Source organism: Bubalus kerabau, chromosome 1, assembly GCF_029407905.1.
Source record: "Bubalus kerabau isolate K-KA32 ecotype Philippines breed swamp buffalo chromosome 1, PCC_UOA_SB_1v2, whole genome shotgun sequence".
NCBI lineage: Eukaryota > Metazoa > Chordata > Mammalia > Artiodactyla > Bovidae > Bubalus > Bubalus kerabau.
In genome coordinates, this window is record NC_073624.1 from 219733955 (window position 1) to 219752078 (window position 18124).

At 55.5% G+C, this 18124-nt stretch overlaps 1 protein-coding gene across 4 annotated transcripts in view; it reads left to right on the forward strand.

The window, feature by feature from the left end:
• CXXC5 (CXXC finger protein 5) overlaps positions 1–18124 on the forward strand; it is a 124987-nt gene that overhangs the window by 31749 nt on the left and 75114 nt on the right. For 2 of the 4 annotated variants that reach the window (XR_008705015.1, XR_008705016.1), the window contains exon 3: positions 1509–3438. Coding sequence is in view for 2 of the 4 variants with exons in the window: in XM_055555237.1 (XP_055411212.1) it covers positions 1509–1553 (45 nt within the window). In the remaining 2 variants the exon portion in view is untranslated. The other 2 variants (XM_055555249.1, XM_055555237.1) reach the window with 2 other exon arrangements.

The window sequence follows — 18124 nt, forward strand, 5'->3', positions numbered from 1 at the left end:
GGGCTCTTGTGTCTGTCTGGCAGTCCAAACCCACCCCCGTCCCCATCCCCACCTTTCCTGCTTGGGCCTGTGTCAGAGATGCCCGGCTGTCCCTGGGCTCTGCAGTTTTAGGCCAGGCTCCAAGACACCAGTTCATTGCCCCGAGAGTCAGAGCCACATCCCAAGATGCCCTTAGGTTGTAGTCTGCAACCTAGGCAAGCACGTAATTCCACATGGGGGCCTAACATTCCCTCCAGACCCCAGGACTCTGAATCCCAACCCCCCACCCCCTGCCCCGCACCACCCAGAGTTCTGGGTCAGGTATTGAGATTCCCACACAGGTCCTAAGTCTCTGACTTTCAGACATGTCCTAAAGTTTCCAGTTTGTGACCTAAGATTCTGGGACTTTCCCCTGCCCCATTTGAGGGGTTCTGTCCTGTAGATCCTCTGGGTTTGAGGGATAAGCCCTCCGTTTGCCCCTTCAGAGCCTTTCCCAAGAATAGAGCAGCTCCAGTGCCAACTGCTCTGCCCTGAGTCCTGGACGACCCTAGCTCTGGACATCTAAGTGACAGACTTGGGGTGCCTGGAGGCCCCAAGTTCAGTCTGCCTGCATAGTTAATGGCCAGGGTTCCTATGGGCCTGGGAGGTGGCTTGAGCCTGGGATGTGGGCAAAGCTTGTCCACTGTGGATTGGTTTTGAGAAGGCAGAAAGGTTCCCGTGATGCTTTCTCTCCATCCTTGTGGCAGGGCCTGTCCTCGTGTCCCCAGCCATGACAGCTTCACTGTGATGCCAGACCTGGGTATAAAAGCATCTTTTCAGCCAGCTGTCCCTGCCCTGCCTCGCCCCTCTGCAAATGGGCTTGATGCAAATGTCCAAAATGGTTGCAAAATGATAATGGCACCCCAGCATGGCTATCCCCTTCACCTCACCCAGCTCTAAATCTCATATGTCTGCTCTCCTGCCCAGAGAACATACCTGGATGCACACAAAGGCACCCACTCTCCTCTTGTGTAGAGACAGACAGATACACACACACATCCTGCCTTGTACACAGTCTTATTATAGACGCAGTGTCTTAATAAACACAACAAGCATCCTTCCACCTCACCACAGCTCCAGACACACTACACACTGTAGCATAGCTCAAGGCACACATCCTTGTGTGTGTCCAGTGCACATGCGTACACGCTCATTCAACAGAAACGTGAACACAGCTCCTAGAGGCACCATGGCCACCTGGCGCTTGTGGCCTCTGGACCAGGGAAAGGGGTCTTCCTGGCTGGAAGGAGGGTTCCTGGGCACAGTGGCTCAGCTGGCCTCAGGGTGCTCCGGGTGCTCCAGGCCCTCCAGTGGCCAGCGGGCCAGGCTCCTCTGGCCTGGCCAGGATGGCAGGAACTCCACGGGGTGGCTGCTTTTCCTCCATGCCCATCCCTCCGCCAGGAGGCCATCCACGGGGGAACGTCTTTGCACCAGGCCCAGCCGGACCCTGACTGAACTCTCTCCTTGTTTTTGTCTCCCGCCCCCGCCAGAAGGTGATGCTTCCGACGGGAGCCGCCTTCCGGTGGTTTCAGTGACGGCGGCGGGAACCCAAAGCTGCCCTCTCCGTGCAATGTCACTGCTCGTGTGGTCTCCGGCAAGGGATTCGGGCGAAGACAAACGGATGCACCCGTCTTTAGAACCAAAAATATTCTCTCACAGATTTCATTCCTGTTTTTATATATATATTTTTTGTTGTCGTTTTAACATCTCCACGTCCCTAGTATAAAAAAGAAAAAGAAAAGAAAAAAAAATTAACTGCTTTTTTTGGAAGAACAACAACAACAACAACAAAAAAGAGGTAAAGACGAATCTATAAAGTACCGAGACTTCCTGGGCAAAGAATGGACAATCAGTTTCCTTCCTGTGTCGATGTCGATGTTGTCTGTGCAGGAGATGCAGTTTTTGTGTAGAGAATGTAAATTTTCTGTAACCTTTTGAAATCTAGTTACTAATAAGCACTACTGTAATTTAGCACAGTTTAACTCCACCCTCATTTAAACTTCCTTTGATTCTTTCCGACCATGAAATAGTGCATAGTTTGCCTGGAGAATCCACTCATGTTTATAAAGAGAATGTTGATGGCGCCGTGTCGAAGCCCCTCTGTATCCATTCATGCGTGTGGAGCTGCCGCTAGGTGCTCACAGCGCGGGAGGGGGCAGCCCACCTACCCCCGGGGCACCCAGGGGCCCCAGAATGGGAGCCCCCCCAACCCTAACAGTGATGATTTTGCAAAAATGAAAGTTCTGTTCATTTATCCATTGAGATCTGGGGAGCCCATGTCTCTATTTCTGATCCTGGCTACTTACCTTAGAGAAAATAAGTCCTTTTTTCTGGCCTCACTGATGGCAACAGAAGAAAGGACTTCTCTGCGTGGCCCCCTGCCGGTGGGGGTGGGTGCCCAGGGCCCCCCTGTGGCCTGGGCCCCCTTGCCCATGGCCAGCTTCCTGCTGATGAACATGCTGTTTGTATTGTTTTAGGAAACCAGGCTGTTTTGTGAATAAAACGAATGCATGTTTGTGTCACGAAACACCACTGGCTTCTTGCTGTCCGGGTTTGGGGCCTTGCTTGGGACTGTTGCCGGGCAGGGGTTGTCTGGGACTACCTTGGGAAGGAGGAAGAACGGCCTGGGGACACTGAGAGTGGGATTTCTCAGGAAATGAGGTCTTCACTGGATCCAGAAATGGGGCAAGCCAGAGCAGCCAGCCTGGTGGACAGGATGGAAATTCTCTTAAATCTAGAAGTGGCTGGTATTGGAGCACCTCACCTGCCTGATTGTGCTCCCCGCCCCCTGCTGAAACCTGGATCGCCAGGGACCATCACTTACCTGGGGCCACCTTCCCTGTTCACCTCAAGTCACCAGATCCGATCAGTGTAGGGTAGCCAGCAGTTCTGGCTGGGGGTGGGGCCTCAGCTGCCTGTTCAGGTTCTCACTTCTTCATCCTTGCAGGGATCTAAAAAAGTGAAGCTGCAGGGAGCAGTTTCAGCCCAGGTTCATGGGGACCTGGCTGTGCCCAGCACGCACACACAGACACCCCCCCTCCACTGCCCCTACACACCCCCCTTCAGAGCTGCTGGAGTAGGGCCTGGAGGTGTCCTAGGCTTTGGGCTCTTGTCCCCACACCACCCTCCCCTCTCCCCGCTCCCCCCAGAAAGACTTGGCACAAGGTTGTCTGGGGCCTCTGAGGCCAGGTGTCTGGGGCAGTCACCACAACCACATGGTCTAGGCCAGTGCAGCCTGAACAGGAAGGGGTGGCAGCTGCACGCCCCAGCCCTGAACGTCACAGAGGCTGGATGTGTGCAGGACGCGGCCATCATCCACTCGACCAGGAGGGCCTCTTCCCACCCAGCAGCTTTGAGTCTGGCTGACATGGAGCTAGATTGAAGGAAGAACTTCCTGACAACATTGGAGCCTGGCTTCAGGTGGGTGAGGGCTTTTCAAATGATGGAAGGGGCAACTTCTGAAGCTAAGTGGGCGGTCAGGTGGGGGGAATGTCTGCTATTGTTCCTGGGAGGAGAGAAAGCAGCCAAGTTGGGTGGGGGCTCTGAACCCCCGACCCCTCCCCGGGTGTCACAAGCTCCCTCGGAGCACCCGGAGCTCGGCAGCCTGGCCTGGCACAGCAGGGGCAGGCGGGGTAGTGGGAGGCAGCTTTCAACTTCATCTCTGCCTGGGAAAAATTCCCTTTCATGTGGCTGCCTGTGATCTCTCCAGGCGGCTCTGCCGAAGGGGGGCGTCCAGCGGGGAGCAGGGGGAGGTGTTACAGCCCAGGGCACCCTCACCCCTTGCACAAGGCAAACGGCAGCACCTGCAGAAGCTTCTGGGGACAGGGAGGGTCCTCCTCAGGGGAGTGGGGATGGGAAGCCTGGCCAGCAGGGGGCACCCGGGCAGGAGGCCCCAGCCTGCCCCCGCCTGGCTGCTGGCAGTGCATGGGCCGCAGATGGCCTCGGCCAGCCCTCGTTGGCATGCCTACAGGTGTGGGGTGGATGGCTCTGGTGCCAGCCCCGGGGGGGTATGCCGTGACTCAGCCAGCCTGTCCCCTTTTCGCGTGCCAGCCCGCAGCCCAGCTCCTGGGCTCAACCTCCATCACAGAGAAGCCTGGAGTCTGAGGCCCTGCACCTCTTCCAACTTCGTCCTCTTGAGCTGTGCTTTGTGGAGAGGGCAGGCCTAGGCAGGGGTGGGGATGACTGTGAGGTTGAACACATGATGAGACCTCAGTTACCTCATCTGGGAAATGGGGACAATCATAGTCTCTCCCCAACCAAGTTGCCTGAGGATGAAATGATATCACTCTAGGGAAGGGCCTGGCTCCTTGTAAGCACTCTGTCAATAGTAGCTGGTGCTGTTATTTTAAAACTGTTACACACCTAAATCTAACCAAGATGTCCCCCACCTCAGGGGGTGCATCCTCCCTAAAGCCCAGCCACCCTACCTCCCATCTCTCCACAGAGTGGCCTAGCTGCTGCCCCAGCCGTGGACCCTGTTCCCACATGTCCGCCTCTTTCTTTCTCTTTTTAATATTATCTTTGGTCGCACTGTGCAGCTTGTGGAGGTCATGGCTCCCCAACCAGGGACTGAACCCCAGCCCCAGTGGTGGAAGCACTGAGGGACCCCCCAGTCCACCAGGGGATTCCCTGTCTGCCTGTTTCTATCTGGCTCTGTGTCTTGGTGGTTCTTGCCTGCTTCTGACTCCCTTTTCTGTGTTTCGTCACCTCCCCATGCACCTCAGTCTCCAAGCGTCTCTTGTCTCTCTCTCCCCGTATCTCTCACTTCTGTCTCTCTGTTGTGGGCTCACCCCTGCTGCTCTCCCATCTGACAGAGAAGTTCTTAGAGGGGGCTCCCCTGTGGAGCTGAATGTCCAATTCCCCTCCCTGGGGGTGCCCTCAGCTCCCTTATGCTACAGTTGGGAACCTGACCTCCTGGTGACCTGGGAGCTTTACCTCAAGTACCCTGTACCCCCGCTTGGATGGCAGAGGGTGGTTGGAGAGGCTGGAAGTGAGCGTACCTGGGGCTGGAGATAAAACCAGCCTCCATGTAGCTCTGTGTGTGTATGTGTGTGTGTGAGAGAGAGAGAAAGAGATTCTTCCAGGCCCTGACAACCACATGAGGTCTTGCACAGCAGTGTGGCTATACGTGACACTGAGACATTATGAAAATGGGTCTGTGCAGTGTGTGGTAGACTGATGTGAGACCTCGTGTGGCCATGGATTAGAACGTGATGTCCACAGCCCCACACTTTGGGATGTCCTGTGACACTGCATGTATGATCCTGTGACATTGTTCAATCCTGTAACAGACCCAGTGTGATACCTGGTTGTACGGCTGAACGTGTGGCACTGGATGTGCAACACATGCTGTATGGTACGCGTGACCCTGAGACAATATCCTGGGTGGTTCTCTGTGGTTTGCGATGTTGTGTCTGTGTGGCCATCATGGGTGCGGCCCTGGGACTGGTACCAGGATTCTGTGTGAGTGTGTGCTGCCAGCCTGTGATTGTGCTGTGACCTTGTGACGCTGCCTGGGTGTGTGCTCATGGCATTGTGTGTCGGTGTGCACCTGTGCTCCCCTCGGTGATGCTCACGTTATGCGCCATGTGTCTTTGTCTACAGCATTTCCTGGGTCTCTGCCCTGACAGCCGTGCCACTCTGGGGACAGAGTGAGGGCCCTGGCAGCCCCTCTTACCCAGCCTGGCCCTGAGGCCCAGTCTGGGTGGGGGAGCTGGCGTGGGGGCAGCAGGCACGGTTCCCACGGCCACCACAGCCCCTCTCCCAGCCCCACCACCGCCGGCTTCAGCTCTGCAGAATATCCTGGCAACCCCAGCCTCTTTGTTCTCTGTGGCCGCCAAAGGCCTCTCCCCACCCCAGCCTGCCCAGAGCCTGCCAGGCGCCCCCTCCCCCCAACAGCAGTGGGGTTTGGCCTGACCTAGTCCCTTGCTGCCCTTATCCCCCACTCAAACTGGGGCCCCTGTTTCATGTCCTGAACCTGACTCAGCATGCCAGACTGGGCCTCTGACCCCCTGCTGTGAGCCTACTGTCCTTGTGAAGGAAGAAGGAAGCAGGACAGCCCCTGTAATATACTGGGTGACTGTGGGCCAAGAACTAGGTTCTCTGTGTGGGTACTTCTCCTTGGCCCAAGGCTAGTTGGAGGCTGTCTTCAATCTGGGATGGTTTCAATTTGTTCAATAAATTTGCTTCTTTGGCTCCAGAAAATCATCAGGATAGAGATTATCTGTTTTACAGATGAGCAACTGAAGTCCAGAGAGAGTTGCGGACACACCCAAGTCACAGAGCAAGATGGTAAAGGGACCTGATTAGAACTTGGACTCCTGGCTGTCAGATGCCTACGCCAGGCCTCTGGGAGGATCACTCGCTGCCATGGATGGGAAAGAAGGCAGGGCCTGGGAGTCTGAGTCTAGACACATTAGTTCTCCCCTCTTCTTGGTCACTATGTGTCAAAGCCATGTTCTGGGTGTGTGTGTGTGTGTGTGTGCGCGCGCGCGCCCTTGTGGATGACCTTGGCTAAATGCCCTTGCCTCTCTGTTCCCAGGAAAAAAAGGGCAACATAACCAGGGACCATAGGGTGAGGCACTCGGTGGGGTGCTTTGCAGAGCAACAAGGTCACCTCGAGGTGCCAAAACCCATAGCACCTCCAACAGGGACATGGGGCTACTGGGCCTGGAGGCAGATTCTGCTGTGGGGCCCCAGCCTCTACTCCCAGAGCCAGCCCAGGTCTGCTGTCACAGAGGCGGTGATGGTGGCCCCATGGCTCTGCTGCATTCAAGGCCACTTTAACCTGACCCGATTGCAGCCCCAGCTCCCACTCCCTCCCAGGTGCTGGAGATGGATGGATGGAGGTCACTGTTCATTTGGCCCTGGCCCCCTACCACCCACCCACCCGCCACCCTGTACTGACAACAGCCAAGGTGGGGGAGGAGCAGGCAGCCACCAGCATGTTATTAATACAGACCTTAACCTAGGCACCCTGCAGGCAGTTAAGCGACACAGAGAGGCCCAGCTGGCCCCCAAGCTCACACAGCCCTGCAGGGAATCTTGTCCCCCGAGGTCTACATCTCCCCCGAGGGCCCCTTGAGGGCTCCTCCTGCCACACCGAGTGGAGAACGGCTGGGGAAGACAGAGCGGGTATGGGAGGGTCCCCTGAGGCCACCGACCCAGCTGCCAGAGCGGACACTTTCATCTCTCTTCGCCTGTCGACCTGCCATCCCTCAGCGGCATTAAATTCCCCTCCTGCCAGAGAACAAGGGCTGCCTCAGATTCCAGGCAGCAGGGCGTGAAGCTGGGGTGGGCCCAGGGGAGGGGCGCCAGGCCCTCCAGGGCCCCAGCCTGGGCTGGGGTTCTGGCGGCCAGCGGCAGGTCTCCGTCCAGATGCAGTTTGTTTCCGGCAACCTTCTCCTCCCTGACTGATGCCTTCCTCCCCTTTCAGGTGCTACCTCCTCAGGAGCTTTCTTAACCCCTGCAGGCCATGTCTAGTGTCCCAGTGCCAGCCCCATCACTGCTGACCACTCTGGGTGGCATGGCCTGGCTTCAGGGCTGTGGTCTGCAGCTCAGTGAGGCATCCCTGGCACCAGAACCCTTCCGTGGACTGAATACACGCATTATCTCCTCTTTCTGGGCATGTTTTCCCTCTTGTGTGTTTCCAGCTCTAGTTGAAGTACCAGTCACAGGTGAGGGGAAACGTACCAGAAAGAGCCCCCTTTTCCCAGCCCGCTGGAAACTGCATATTCTGCATCTCTGCCCTCGGTCAGAGGTGCTGATGACATCGCCACCTCACAAGAGGCAGAGCTTGTTGCCTGTGTGCCAGGCATTGGGCTAGTCCATTGCATTTACCAGCTCACTCAATCCTCACAACCCTGTGAGGACAGCAGTGACCAGTTATCCCATTTTCTAGATCAGAAAGTTGAGCTTCAGAGAGATAGAAGTAGAGAGACATACACAATGTCACAAAGCCAAGTTCCTCTGCTTTCAGAAGCTGGCCTGTAAATACCTGGTGATGTCTCAGGCTTTGGCTGGAAGAACCCCCCACCCCCACCCCACATGCTGCCTGTGATCCTGCCCAGATGCGGGATTAGGGTCAGGCATTACTTACTTAAACTTTTCTGCACTTTTTGACTTTTTTTTTTTTCCAGTAAATATGTATTGCTTTTCAAATCAGAAAGCCCAGTAAAGTTCTCTAACCAAACCTTCTTAGGCCCAGGAAGGTTAGGAAACAAAGAGCACAGTGTGGAGTGAGGGTGGGGGATGAGAAGGGAACTCAGGATCACAGACCCCTCCCCTGGAATGACAGGATCAGATATAGGGGGGCCCGAAGTGGCTGCAGCCTGAATCTACAGAAGCCTCCGCCCTTCCACACACCCCCGCCCCTCCCTGACCTGTCCCCATCACCCTCCCAGCCGCTCACCCAGCTCTGAGGCTGCCCAGGAAGGGGCACCGCCTGTGACTGAGTTGGCTCGGCTGCAGTGGGATCCACAGGCAGCTGCCAGGGTCCGGGGGGAGTGACTGCAAGGGTGAGGGCAAGGGCAGTGCCCGCTGCCGCTGTTGATAAGACGACGGAGCCCTGGGGAGCCAGGACGCAGTGAAGCCATGGAAACGAGACTGAGGTGTGAGGCTGAGGCTGGCTCAACCACTTCCCCCAGGTGGCCACCTCCCAGGCCTGGCGGGGCCCCAGCGAGACAGGTCCACTGGCTCCCTGACCCTGGGGGCCGGGTTCTGGCAGGCCACTGGGTAGAGTTGATGTCACCTCAGCCCTCTTGCCCCAGGCCAGGCTGGGTTCAAGCCTTGGGCTTGAGTGGGGAGGGTTGGGGACAGGGGCAAGGGTGCTCTGAGCCCTTGGCTCCAAACCCCCCTAACCCCTTCAGTCCCTCCCCCTTTCCACCGCCCCCTCCTCCCCTATGAATCTGTGTGCATTATTTACCTTAAGCATTTTGATAAATCATAATAGGAGAGACATCTGCCGTCAAAACTGCAAACTGCATTTGGGGCTCAGCTGGCGGCTGAGGGCTAGAGGCTAGGGGGTGCACCGGCTCTGGTGGTCTGAGGTGGGTAATACGGACACCCCTCCCCTCCCCTCATCTAGGGCTGAGCCTTGAAGGGGACACAGGCCCCATTATTTGGGACTCCTCCTCACCAGCTGCTGACCACGAAACCTTCCCAAGGAGTCTATCCACTCCCCCCGCCACCCCTGCCTGCCTCCCTCTGCCTCAGAATTAATGCAGCCGTGACAGCGGCTGAGAAGTCCCCCGAGCGGAGATTAACTCCTGGGGCAGCGCGGGCGGGGTTGACCATGGGAGGCTGAGGAGTGGGGGGCTGACGCACAGGCCTCACAAGATTAATCGCCCTGCAGCCGGCCTCATCACGAGGGTGCCCAGTGCTCCAACCCCCACCCCCCAGGAGGGGCGCTGGGTCCTGTGTCGGGAGCCTGCCCTGCCTCCTGCAGCCCCCGTGGCTCTGACGAGTGGGAGAATTTGAGAAGCCAAGACTGAGTTCTTTCTCATTTTCTCTTCCCTTCCTTGTAGCCTTTGGGGATCCTGAGGACCAAGCAGCAATCCTGGGGCCTCTTTCCCTCCTCTGTTCCCAGCTTGGCTCAGCAGCTGGGGGAGGCGCGGCTCTGACCCTTGCCTGTCTACCTACCACCTGCTAGACCCCACTGATCCCCAAAGCAGAGCTGAGGGGTGGGGGGGCTCAAAGAGGGGTGTAATGGATCTGTTGGTCCTAGGCCTGCTGGGCCTGTGGTCCAGCCAGCCCCTTTGACCATCTTGGTGGGTCTGTGGAGACAATGGAGGGAGGGGATCCCCAGCAGAAACAGTGAGATCGCTGGTTGATACAGTGCTTGGGGCAGGGACCTGGGTTTTGGCCTTTCTCGGCCAGTTTTCTTTCAGGGGTTGCTGCCAGTGGGACTGAGGTTAGATATGGGAGTACAGTTTCCTAAGCAGGCAGAACCTAAGGGATGCTGAGCTGTGGTTGGCATCCACCTTGACTCCGTAGGTCCAGCTGGAGAACTCTCTTCTCTGCACCCCCTGCCCTGGGTGCCCCCATCACAACCCTGCTGAGATCAGACTGAGTGAACCCTCCTCTGTTCACTTGCCGGCTAGAAAGTGAGCTCCAAAGGGGATGGGCTTGTCTACCTGGAACATGTTAGGTACTCAATAATGTGGAATAAATAGCTGAAGTGGAGGTAGAGAACATGGGGTGCATGCCTACGTGCGTGCCTGCTCAGTCATTCAGTCATGTCCGACTCTTTGTAAACCCTATGGACTGTAGCCCACCAGGCTCCTCTGTCCATGGGAATTTCCCAGGGAAGAATATTGGAGTGGGTTTCCATTTCCTCCTCCAAAGGATCTTCCCGACCCAAGGATCAAACCTGGGTCTCCTGTGTCTCCTGCATTGGCAGGCAGATTCTTTACCACTGCAACACCCGGGAAGACCAGAGAACACGGGGTGGCCCTCTATATACAAAGAGTTGGAGAAAGACCTGAATCTCAGCTGGAGGATCCCAACTGCAAGGTCACAGGTCGGTGACTGCCAAGATGGGGCCCCAAGAGAAAAAGGGACTTGCAGCGAAGCTGACACTCGCAGGCTGCATACCCTTCTACAAGAAGCTTCTCTCTCTTGGCTTTGCTTCCCAGAGATACTCTGAGAATGGAATGAGACATCTTGGGTGATGTCCTTGTTATCTCTCAAGCCTTGTACCCCTCAGTGAACAAGAGATCTATGTGGATGGGAAAAGCCAAGAAGGCTTCTTAGAGGAGGGGTGAGTAGAACTGAGCCTTGAATGACTGTGTTGCTTACCTAGGAGACTTAGAGATTCAAGCAGTGAGGAGACCACACTGCACAGAGCCCACAGGACTGTGGTGTCAACCTCAAGCTCCAGGATGAGTGAACTGTGTTTTGTCTCGGGCACGGTGAGAGCCAATGATGGTTCTGGAACCTGGACAGTCTTTGAAGGAACTTAAGTCTGCAGTGAGGTATTCAGTCAACCAGGGTTTGTAGGGCAAATTCCCAACCTCATTCTGGGCCCCTGGGGCTAGGCTGGGGAGTCAGCAAGAGAACATGATCATGCTACCTACCATGCCCCCTTCCAAAGGAAACGTGCTCTTAATTAGGAACTAGGGGGCTGCTCTTGCCAGAAGTGACCTATCTGTTCTGGGGTCTTGACCACTCATTACAGGATGGGGAACCCAAGTTGCAGAATGGCCAGGTTGGAGAGCTTCCGGACCTGTTCACATCTTGGGGACACTGGGTCCCAACTCCTATCCCCCAAACCTTAGCCTTGAGGCAGCAGAGTCCTGAGCTGAGAGGCAGAGGGCTAGGACTTCCATCCAAGCTGTAACCTGGTAGCTGGCTTTGTGATCACACAACCAAAGGTATAACCAGTCCCCCTGTCTAGCCTTCCCAATCGATGCAAAGGAGTCCTTTCCAGTATCAATCAGCCAAAGTTCTAGGCCTTTCCTAGGGGTTTAAACATCACGAAGGAGCTATAATTTGGGGGTGCTTCAATACAGCCCCCTCTCCCACCTCCGTGCTGGGCTTCCTCCTTTCCTCTGCTCTGACACCCACACCTCCTCACCCCTGACCCTGTGGCCAGCAGCCTCAGCAGCTGTCATCCGTTGTCATGGGAACCTTGTAGCTCTGACCTGGCTGCACAGGAAGGAGCTGGCCTGGAGCTCCTAGCAGGGGAAGCTAAGGGTAGCAGGTGATGACATGGGGGTGCCTGTCCTTGCCAGAGTGGCTGGGTGGTGATGCACCCCACAGGAAGGGTGCATTGGAAGGATGACCTGGATGGGGGTGGGCTGGGGTGCAGGGTTTCAGGGCCTGATTGCTCCCAGCCCCTGGGTTCTGCTCCTTCCTAGGCTGCCCCCACTACCTAAACCTGGCTCCACACTGTGATGGTAGGGAGGGGTGGCGGGGACCTTCCCATTTCCCTCACTGCTGGTGGTTGCTCAGAGCCCTGAGCTCAGCTCATTCTCGAGGCTAAAAATACCAGGGAGGCGGCAGCGCCAGCTCCCCTGACACCCTGTCCGTCACACCCCACCCCCCCAACTAGCAACACACATACGCCCAGCCTGGACCAGGTGCCAAGGTGCAGCTTAACTCACTATGATCCATGGAGTTTCCTAAAGTCCCACCCCTGTGCAAGACTCAAATCTGGGTTCTGCTTCCCAATCTGCTTTGAGATCTACAGTAGCCCTCTGGCTTTTCTGGGCCTTGCTTTCCCTTTCCATATAATGAAGGTGCTATAAGGAAGAGGAGCAACCTGAGAATGAAGTAGATGGTCAAGCCCTGGCTGCCCCAACTCATTTCATTGCCATGGAGGTCCTGGCAGCACCCCAAACTAAGCACTGGGTCAGTATCTCCCTTTTCTGGATAAGCATGCTGAGGCTGGAAGGTAAATGTGGCTCAAGGGTGCTAATCAGGCCTTTGAGTTCTAGGGTGGCCCTCTCTTGTCCTGCAGTAGTAAGTGGAGCTTCTGGGACCCCTAGACATCTGCTGAAAAAGAGGTATGTGCCTGTGTAGTAGGGGAGGGGCTAGCTCCTTCAAATCTCAGAGGAGTCCCTGGTTCTGTGAGCGTGACTGGGATTGAGGAGGAGTCCACATGGCTCTCCACCTGCAGTCTGGCCATGCTGCCCATCTGCAGTTCTGGCCCAGGCCAAGGGGTCACACTGCCCACAAGGAGCTGAGGTCAAAGTGAGTACCCACCCCAGCCTTCTGCCCTGAGCCTATGTCTTCTCTCCACCAGCCCTGGACTCAGGCTTCATTTTAGGTTTCATACTCTTCCTTCTCTCCTAGACACCAGATTTTTTTTTTTTGGCCACACCACATGTCATGTGGTAGTTCCCTTACCAGGGATTGAACCCGTGCCCTCTAAAGTGGAATCTTAACCACTGAACCAGCAGGGAAGTTCTGGAAACCAGAATTTTTGCTCATCCACCCTGCTTTATTTATTAATGTATTTATCTTTATTTATTTATTTGGCTGCGCTGGGTCTCAGTTGCAGCCTGCAGGATCTTTGATCTTTGTTGTGGCATGCAGGATCTTTAGTTGTGGCATTCAAACTCTTAGTTGCATCATGTGGGATCTAGTTCCCTGACCAGGGCTGGAACTCGGGGCCCCTGCAATGAGAATGTGGAGTCTTAGCCACTGGACCACCAGGGAAGTCCCTACTCTGCCTTACAGAAAGCCTGGTTTCTTTCATATGGGGAGCAAAGGGGAAAAGAAAGATGGGTGCCCCTGCTAATTCCAGCACCCTACATGGAAGTCATAACCATTGGGTGCTGAGAGGCTGGGAAAGCTATACCCAGATCTCAGCAAGCCCTGGGGGTCCACGCTGTGAGACCTGTGTTATTGAGTCCTACTCTTCCCTACTCCATCCTGGCACCCAATTCCACTGACATCCTGAGAACCACAGGGCACACTTCCCCTAAGGTCTCAAAGGTTGGAGCTGGTTATCTGTAGGACCAGCGCATGTGTTTTCTGAGGGGGGGTCACTCAATCCTGCAGTGCAGAGAGTAGGCTTCAAGTCATAGACCCTAAGTTTGCCATGCTGGTCCTTTCTGAGTGACCTTGGGTAGGATACTTCCTCTTCCTGGGTTTGTCCATCTGTAGAACAGGTGTTTAACAGCACCAGTCTGTAAGGGTTGGTGAAAGAATTAAATGAGATATTCCCATAAAGTGCCTGGCAGAGTAAACGCTCAATAATCATCATTTCATTCTGAAGCCTGGAAAGGAAGGGGCATTTTCTGAGAGGGTTCTGGGACACCTATTTGTTAATTATTCCAGTGTCAAGAACTATGTTGGTTGCTGGGTCATAGGACCTAAGGCTCCAGCTGGAGACCCTGGGTCTGAACTAGGGGACTCCAAAAGAGAAGCGTTGCCCATTAGTTTTGTAAACATATTTTTAGCCCATAAATAGATGCTCTTAGGTAAAACATTAATAAACAGCATCACGTTGGTGGGGAAAATTAAATGTAAATTAGATAATTAAAAATGAAGCCTATGCCCGCTGCTTGGTGCTATTACTTCTTATTAAAAGTTATGAGAGGTGGATCTGGGTGAGGTGGGAGGCTGGTTGTGAGGTTTCAATGAGGGTACGGTCTGCAAGGGATTACCAACTGGAGCCCAGGCGGGTCTTTGGAAGAGTCGGACCTAGGGGATGCTGGAGGGCCCTAGGGGTGCTGTAACCAGAGCCCCGGGGTCCCTGAGTCAGTGCCTTCCCCTCACCAAACCTTAATGTTCCCTGATCTATAAAAGAAGGACAACAGGACCTACCCTCACAGGACTGAGGCAGGGCTGATGTGAGATAACTTCTAGAAAGTAACCAGCCTAGGGCTGGCAAGTAGTAGGTGTTCATTAAATAACTGTGGTTACTAGTAATGACATCACTACCATCATGGCAATTAGGTTTCTCTCAAGCAGCAGACAGACCCCAAGCTGAGGACCTTACAGACCAAAGTTTCTGCACAGGCCACCCTGGCTAGCAAGCGGGGTGGGTACTATAATCTTACTGTATTAGATGAAGTAAGGCTCAGACAAGGGGAATAAGGGATCCAGGGTCGCATAGCCTAGGAAGTAGGTGTTATTGTTTACTATTCCAAGGTCACTGGAGGGGAAGGCTGGAGCAAGACCACTCCTGTCTCATTGCCCTGCTTCCCAAAGGTAACAGGTTACATCGACTCCTTTCTCTTTTCTGCACCTGCCCTGTGTTTCAGGCTCTTTGACAGTGGGGACCCAGAGGTGAATGAGTCATCCCAGAGTGAGGGAAACAGCCTGAGGGGCTATGTCCCTAAGAAGCTAGACTCTAGAGCAAGACTGGAAAGAAGAGACAGGCCAGGGGAGGGGGTCTGAGGTCTGCCCAGGAGGTGTGATCTGGCTCAGCAATATGAGGCTGGTGGAGCCTGGAGGGCAGGCAAGGCAGGTAGCAAGACCAGCTGGAGCAAAGGCAGGGAAGCTGGGAAGCCTGCGGCCGGGCCGGCGGTGGGCTGTGGAGGGTGCACGATGAGGGGGTGGGAACACGAACACGGAGCGGGTGAGTCACCGTTTCTGGGCCAGGCAGGCGGCGGCTGCGGAGCGGGGGGCGCATTCCTGGCTGGCAGGGCGGCCGGCACTAATGTCTTTCCCACATGGCCCCGAATTCCCGGCTCGGCACGATCACACGGGCAAGACGCTCCCGCGGCCACCCCCGCCCCAGCTGCCTCCTTCCCACGGAGAGGGGAGGGGAGGGGGGGAGTGTGGTGGAGGCAGGCTGAATGGCGCCCCAGGGGCAGTGGAGGAGGGGGGTCTTCAGCTTGGCTTCCCAGAGGGCGGCGCCCAGCGCGCCTTGTGCACCTTGACGGAGAAACACTGCGGTGTTGGTCAAAGAGCAAGGTCCAGCCTGGGAAGCAAGCGAGGGAAGGAAGGAGGTCCTAAAGGGCCATAGGTCCTTTTGGACGCATCTCTGCTTCTCTGGTCCCATTCATTCAGCCCGCCCGGTGTAAGGCCCTGGCGGAGGGGGAGCTTTATTTACTTACTTATTTATTTTTCTTGAGCGTTTGGCTTGATCCAGAGCCACCTGCCTCCACCCCTCCTTCCTGCCCCTCAGGCTCCGCAGTCTGGGGTGGGAGATTATCTGAGGCTGTGGGGCATCCAGCAAGGGACTGGAGCTGGGGATCCTGGAAGAGGCCACACCCAGTCCCCCATTCCATAGGTCGAAAGACAGGCCCAGCTCAGACTAAGGAGACTGTGAGCCACTGCTCTCCCACACAGCCCTGTCGCTGGGCCAGGCCCTTGAGGGGAAACTGAGGCTGCAGGGGTGGCCCACCCACAGCTCCCTGTCTGCTGGGGGAAGATGGTGGTTGTCCCTCCCATCTGGGCTCAGAGGCGCTAATGAGAGTTAAATGTGGGGCGAGTCACTTCAGAGGGGGGGCTGGACCCACCTCCAGATCTGGATCCTGGGTGGAATGGAGTTCTGTCCAGACGGCTCGGTCTTTCCCCCAGTCCTCTGTGCTTTGGCAAGGAGGATGGATTTCTGCCTTAGCAGATCAGGCCCTGTCACCTGAGCCAACCTCTTCCAGATGGCTGGCTCCTTAAGGGCAAGGGGCCTATGGAACCACAGGGGGATAGAGATGAGGCTCAGTTCCTCAGGACTTGGGGATAGACCAACACCTGGGGTTGTCTAGTGATTATGAACCCTGAGGTACGGTGATGTGTTTGGGATGGGGGTGGGCAAAGGGCCCAGGCCACCCGGAAGGATTCCCTCATCCCCTACAGCCCATCTGGCCTCATTCAGACCACCAGGCTTTGACCACACAGGGTGACTGTCCTCCCACCCCCCAGACCTGACCTCAGGCCAGCACAGGGACTTCAGTCTGCAGTCCCGTCAGGACAGATTCTGTGTGTGTGTGTGTGTGTGTGTGCACGCGTGCATGCGCATGCTCCTGTGATTGGGTCTATTTGTGTGTATTTGTGACTGAAAGTACTTTTGTGAATATTTATGTGTGATTGGCTGGCTGTGTGGGTCACAGTATTGCAGGGAACTTGAGAGGGGATGGTGGGTTTCTGCATGTCTCTATCTGTTGTGTCCCATGTATGTTTTCATGGGTCTTTCCATGTGACTGAGTGTCTGTGTCAGGCTAGCCCCATCCACAAGTTCCCTGGCTTCTCCTTGAGCATCCTATCACCACCATCAGGAGCCACAGGGTTAGGGGAGTAGATCAGGAAGGGAGCTCTGGAGGGGGATGTAATGCCCACTGTTCCCAGAATGTAATGGCCTGGTTGGGTGGGCAGCACCAGGGGGTGGGCAGGGGCGTGGGCAGCCCCAGGAGAGAGAGGAAGGGGGACAGGGGAGGGCCCCTGCTCAGCAGTCCCCTCCCTTCTCCCTCCGCTCCCAGCCCAGAGCCTCCTGGCAAGAGCTTATTTGCATGGTATTTACATTTCATTTGCATCGCGTTCAATTAAAAACCTGACCAGCTCCCGCCTGCCTGGCGCTGCCTGCCCAGCCTGGTGAAATTGTTGGTTGGGCATTGCCTGCTGCCTTCCCTCCTGGCCCCCACAACCCACATGGATTGACTGATGTGGGAGGGGTCCTCTCCTCAGTGAGATCATCCAAGTCACCCATCCTAGAATTCAGAGGGCTGGAGGTCCAAATGAAGAAACTGAGGCTCAGAAAGAGTTGGTGGGCCACCCCAGGCTAAGGTCCAGACTTGGACAGAGCTAGAAGAATATTAGCTGCCCCTTTATGGCAGAATCTGTATGAGGAGGGGTGGTAGCACCTGGATGCAATATCTCATTTGAATGAGGGCAGGCCTTCCATTATCCCCATTTTACAGATGAGAAAACCAAGACTGGAGAACGCAAGCCCAAAGTCATTCAGCTGACCCAGAATTCAGATCTTTGTTGGTATGACTTACAAGTCTGTGCTCCAAACCCCAAGCGTGAGCATGCCTGCCAAAAGTACGGTGCCTCCCTCTCTCTTCCTGGTGAAAGGAGCGCGTTACCTCCAGAGTCATTAGCTCTAAGATGAGCTATTACAGCTATCACTCTAACCTGGGGGGCTGACCCAGCTGTTCCCTGTTCTCTGGCTTCCTAACTGACAGTCATGTCTATCCCTTGCTACAGGGTGGAACACTCTCCCTCTAGAAGTCCTTCCTGGAACCTGGCCATAGTCTTTTCTGTTGCAAGACTGCTCTTCTTGGCAGTCAGAGCTGGTGACTTTGTGAAAGGCAATTAAAGACCCTGCTAATGAAATAAACTCTTGTGGAAACAGCCAGGCTAAGGGTGAAGGATGGATGGAGAGATCAGGCAGGCCCATGGCGAGACATCCAAGAGACATCCAGAAGCAAGCCTGGACAGGGGGAAGTCTCAAGGCCCCTCCAGTCCTAGATCAAGAGGCTTCCTGGAGCTCCTTCTTACCTGGCCAGAGCTGGATTGGTGGATGTCATCTACCAAGGTAGGACTTGGGGACAGTGGAGGTCCTCAGGCTGCCCATGGAGGAGTCATTCAGGACCCAGAATCTAGCCCTATAAATGGGGAACCTTGGTGTTGACTGGCCCCAAATGCCTCCCCCCTCTGGGACCTCCTTTACCTTCCCCCTCCACCCTTAGGGCTTTAGAGGGACTCCACCTAT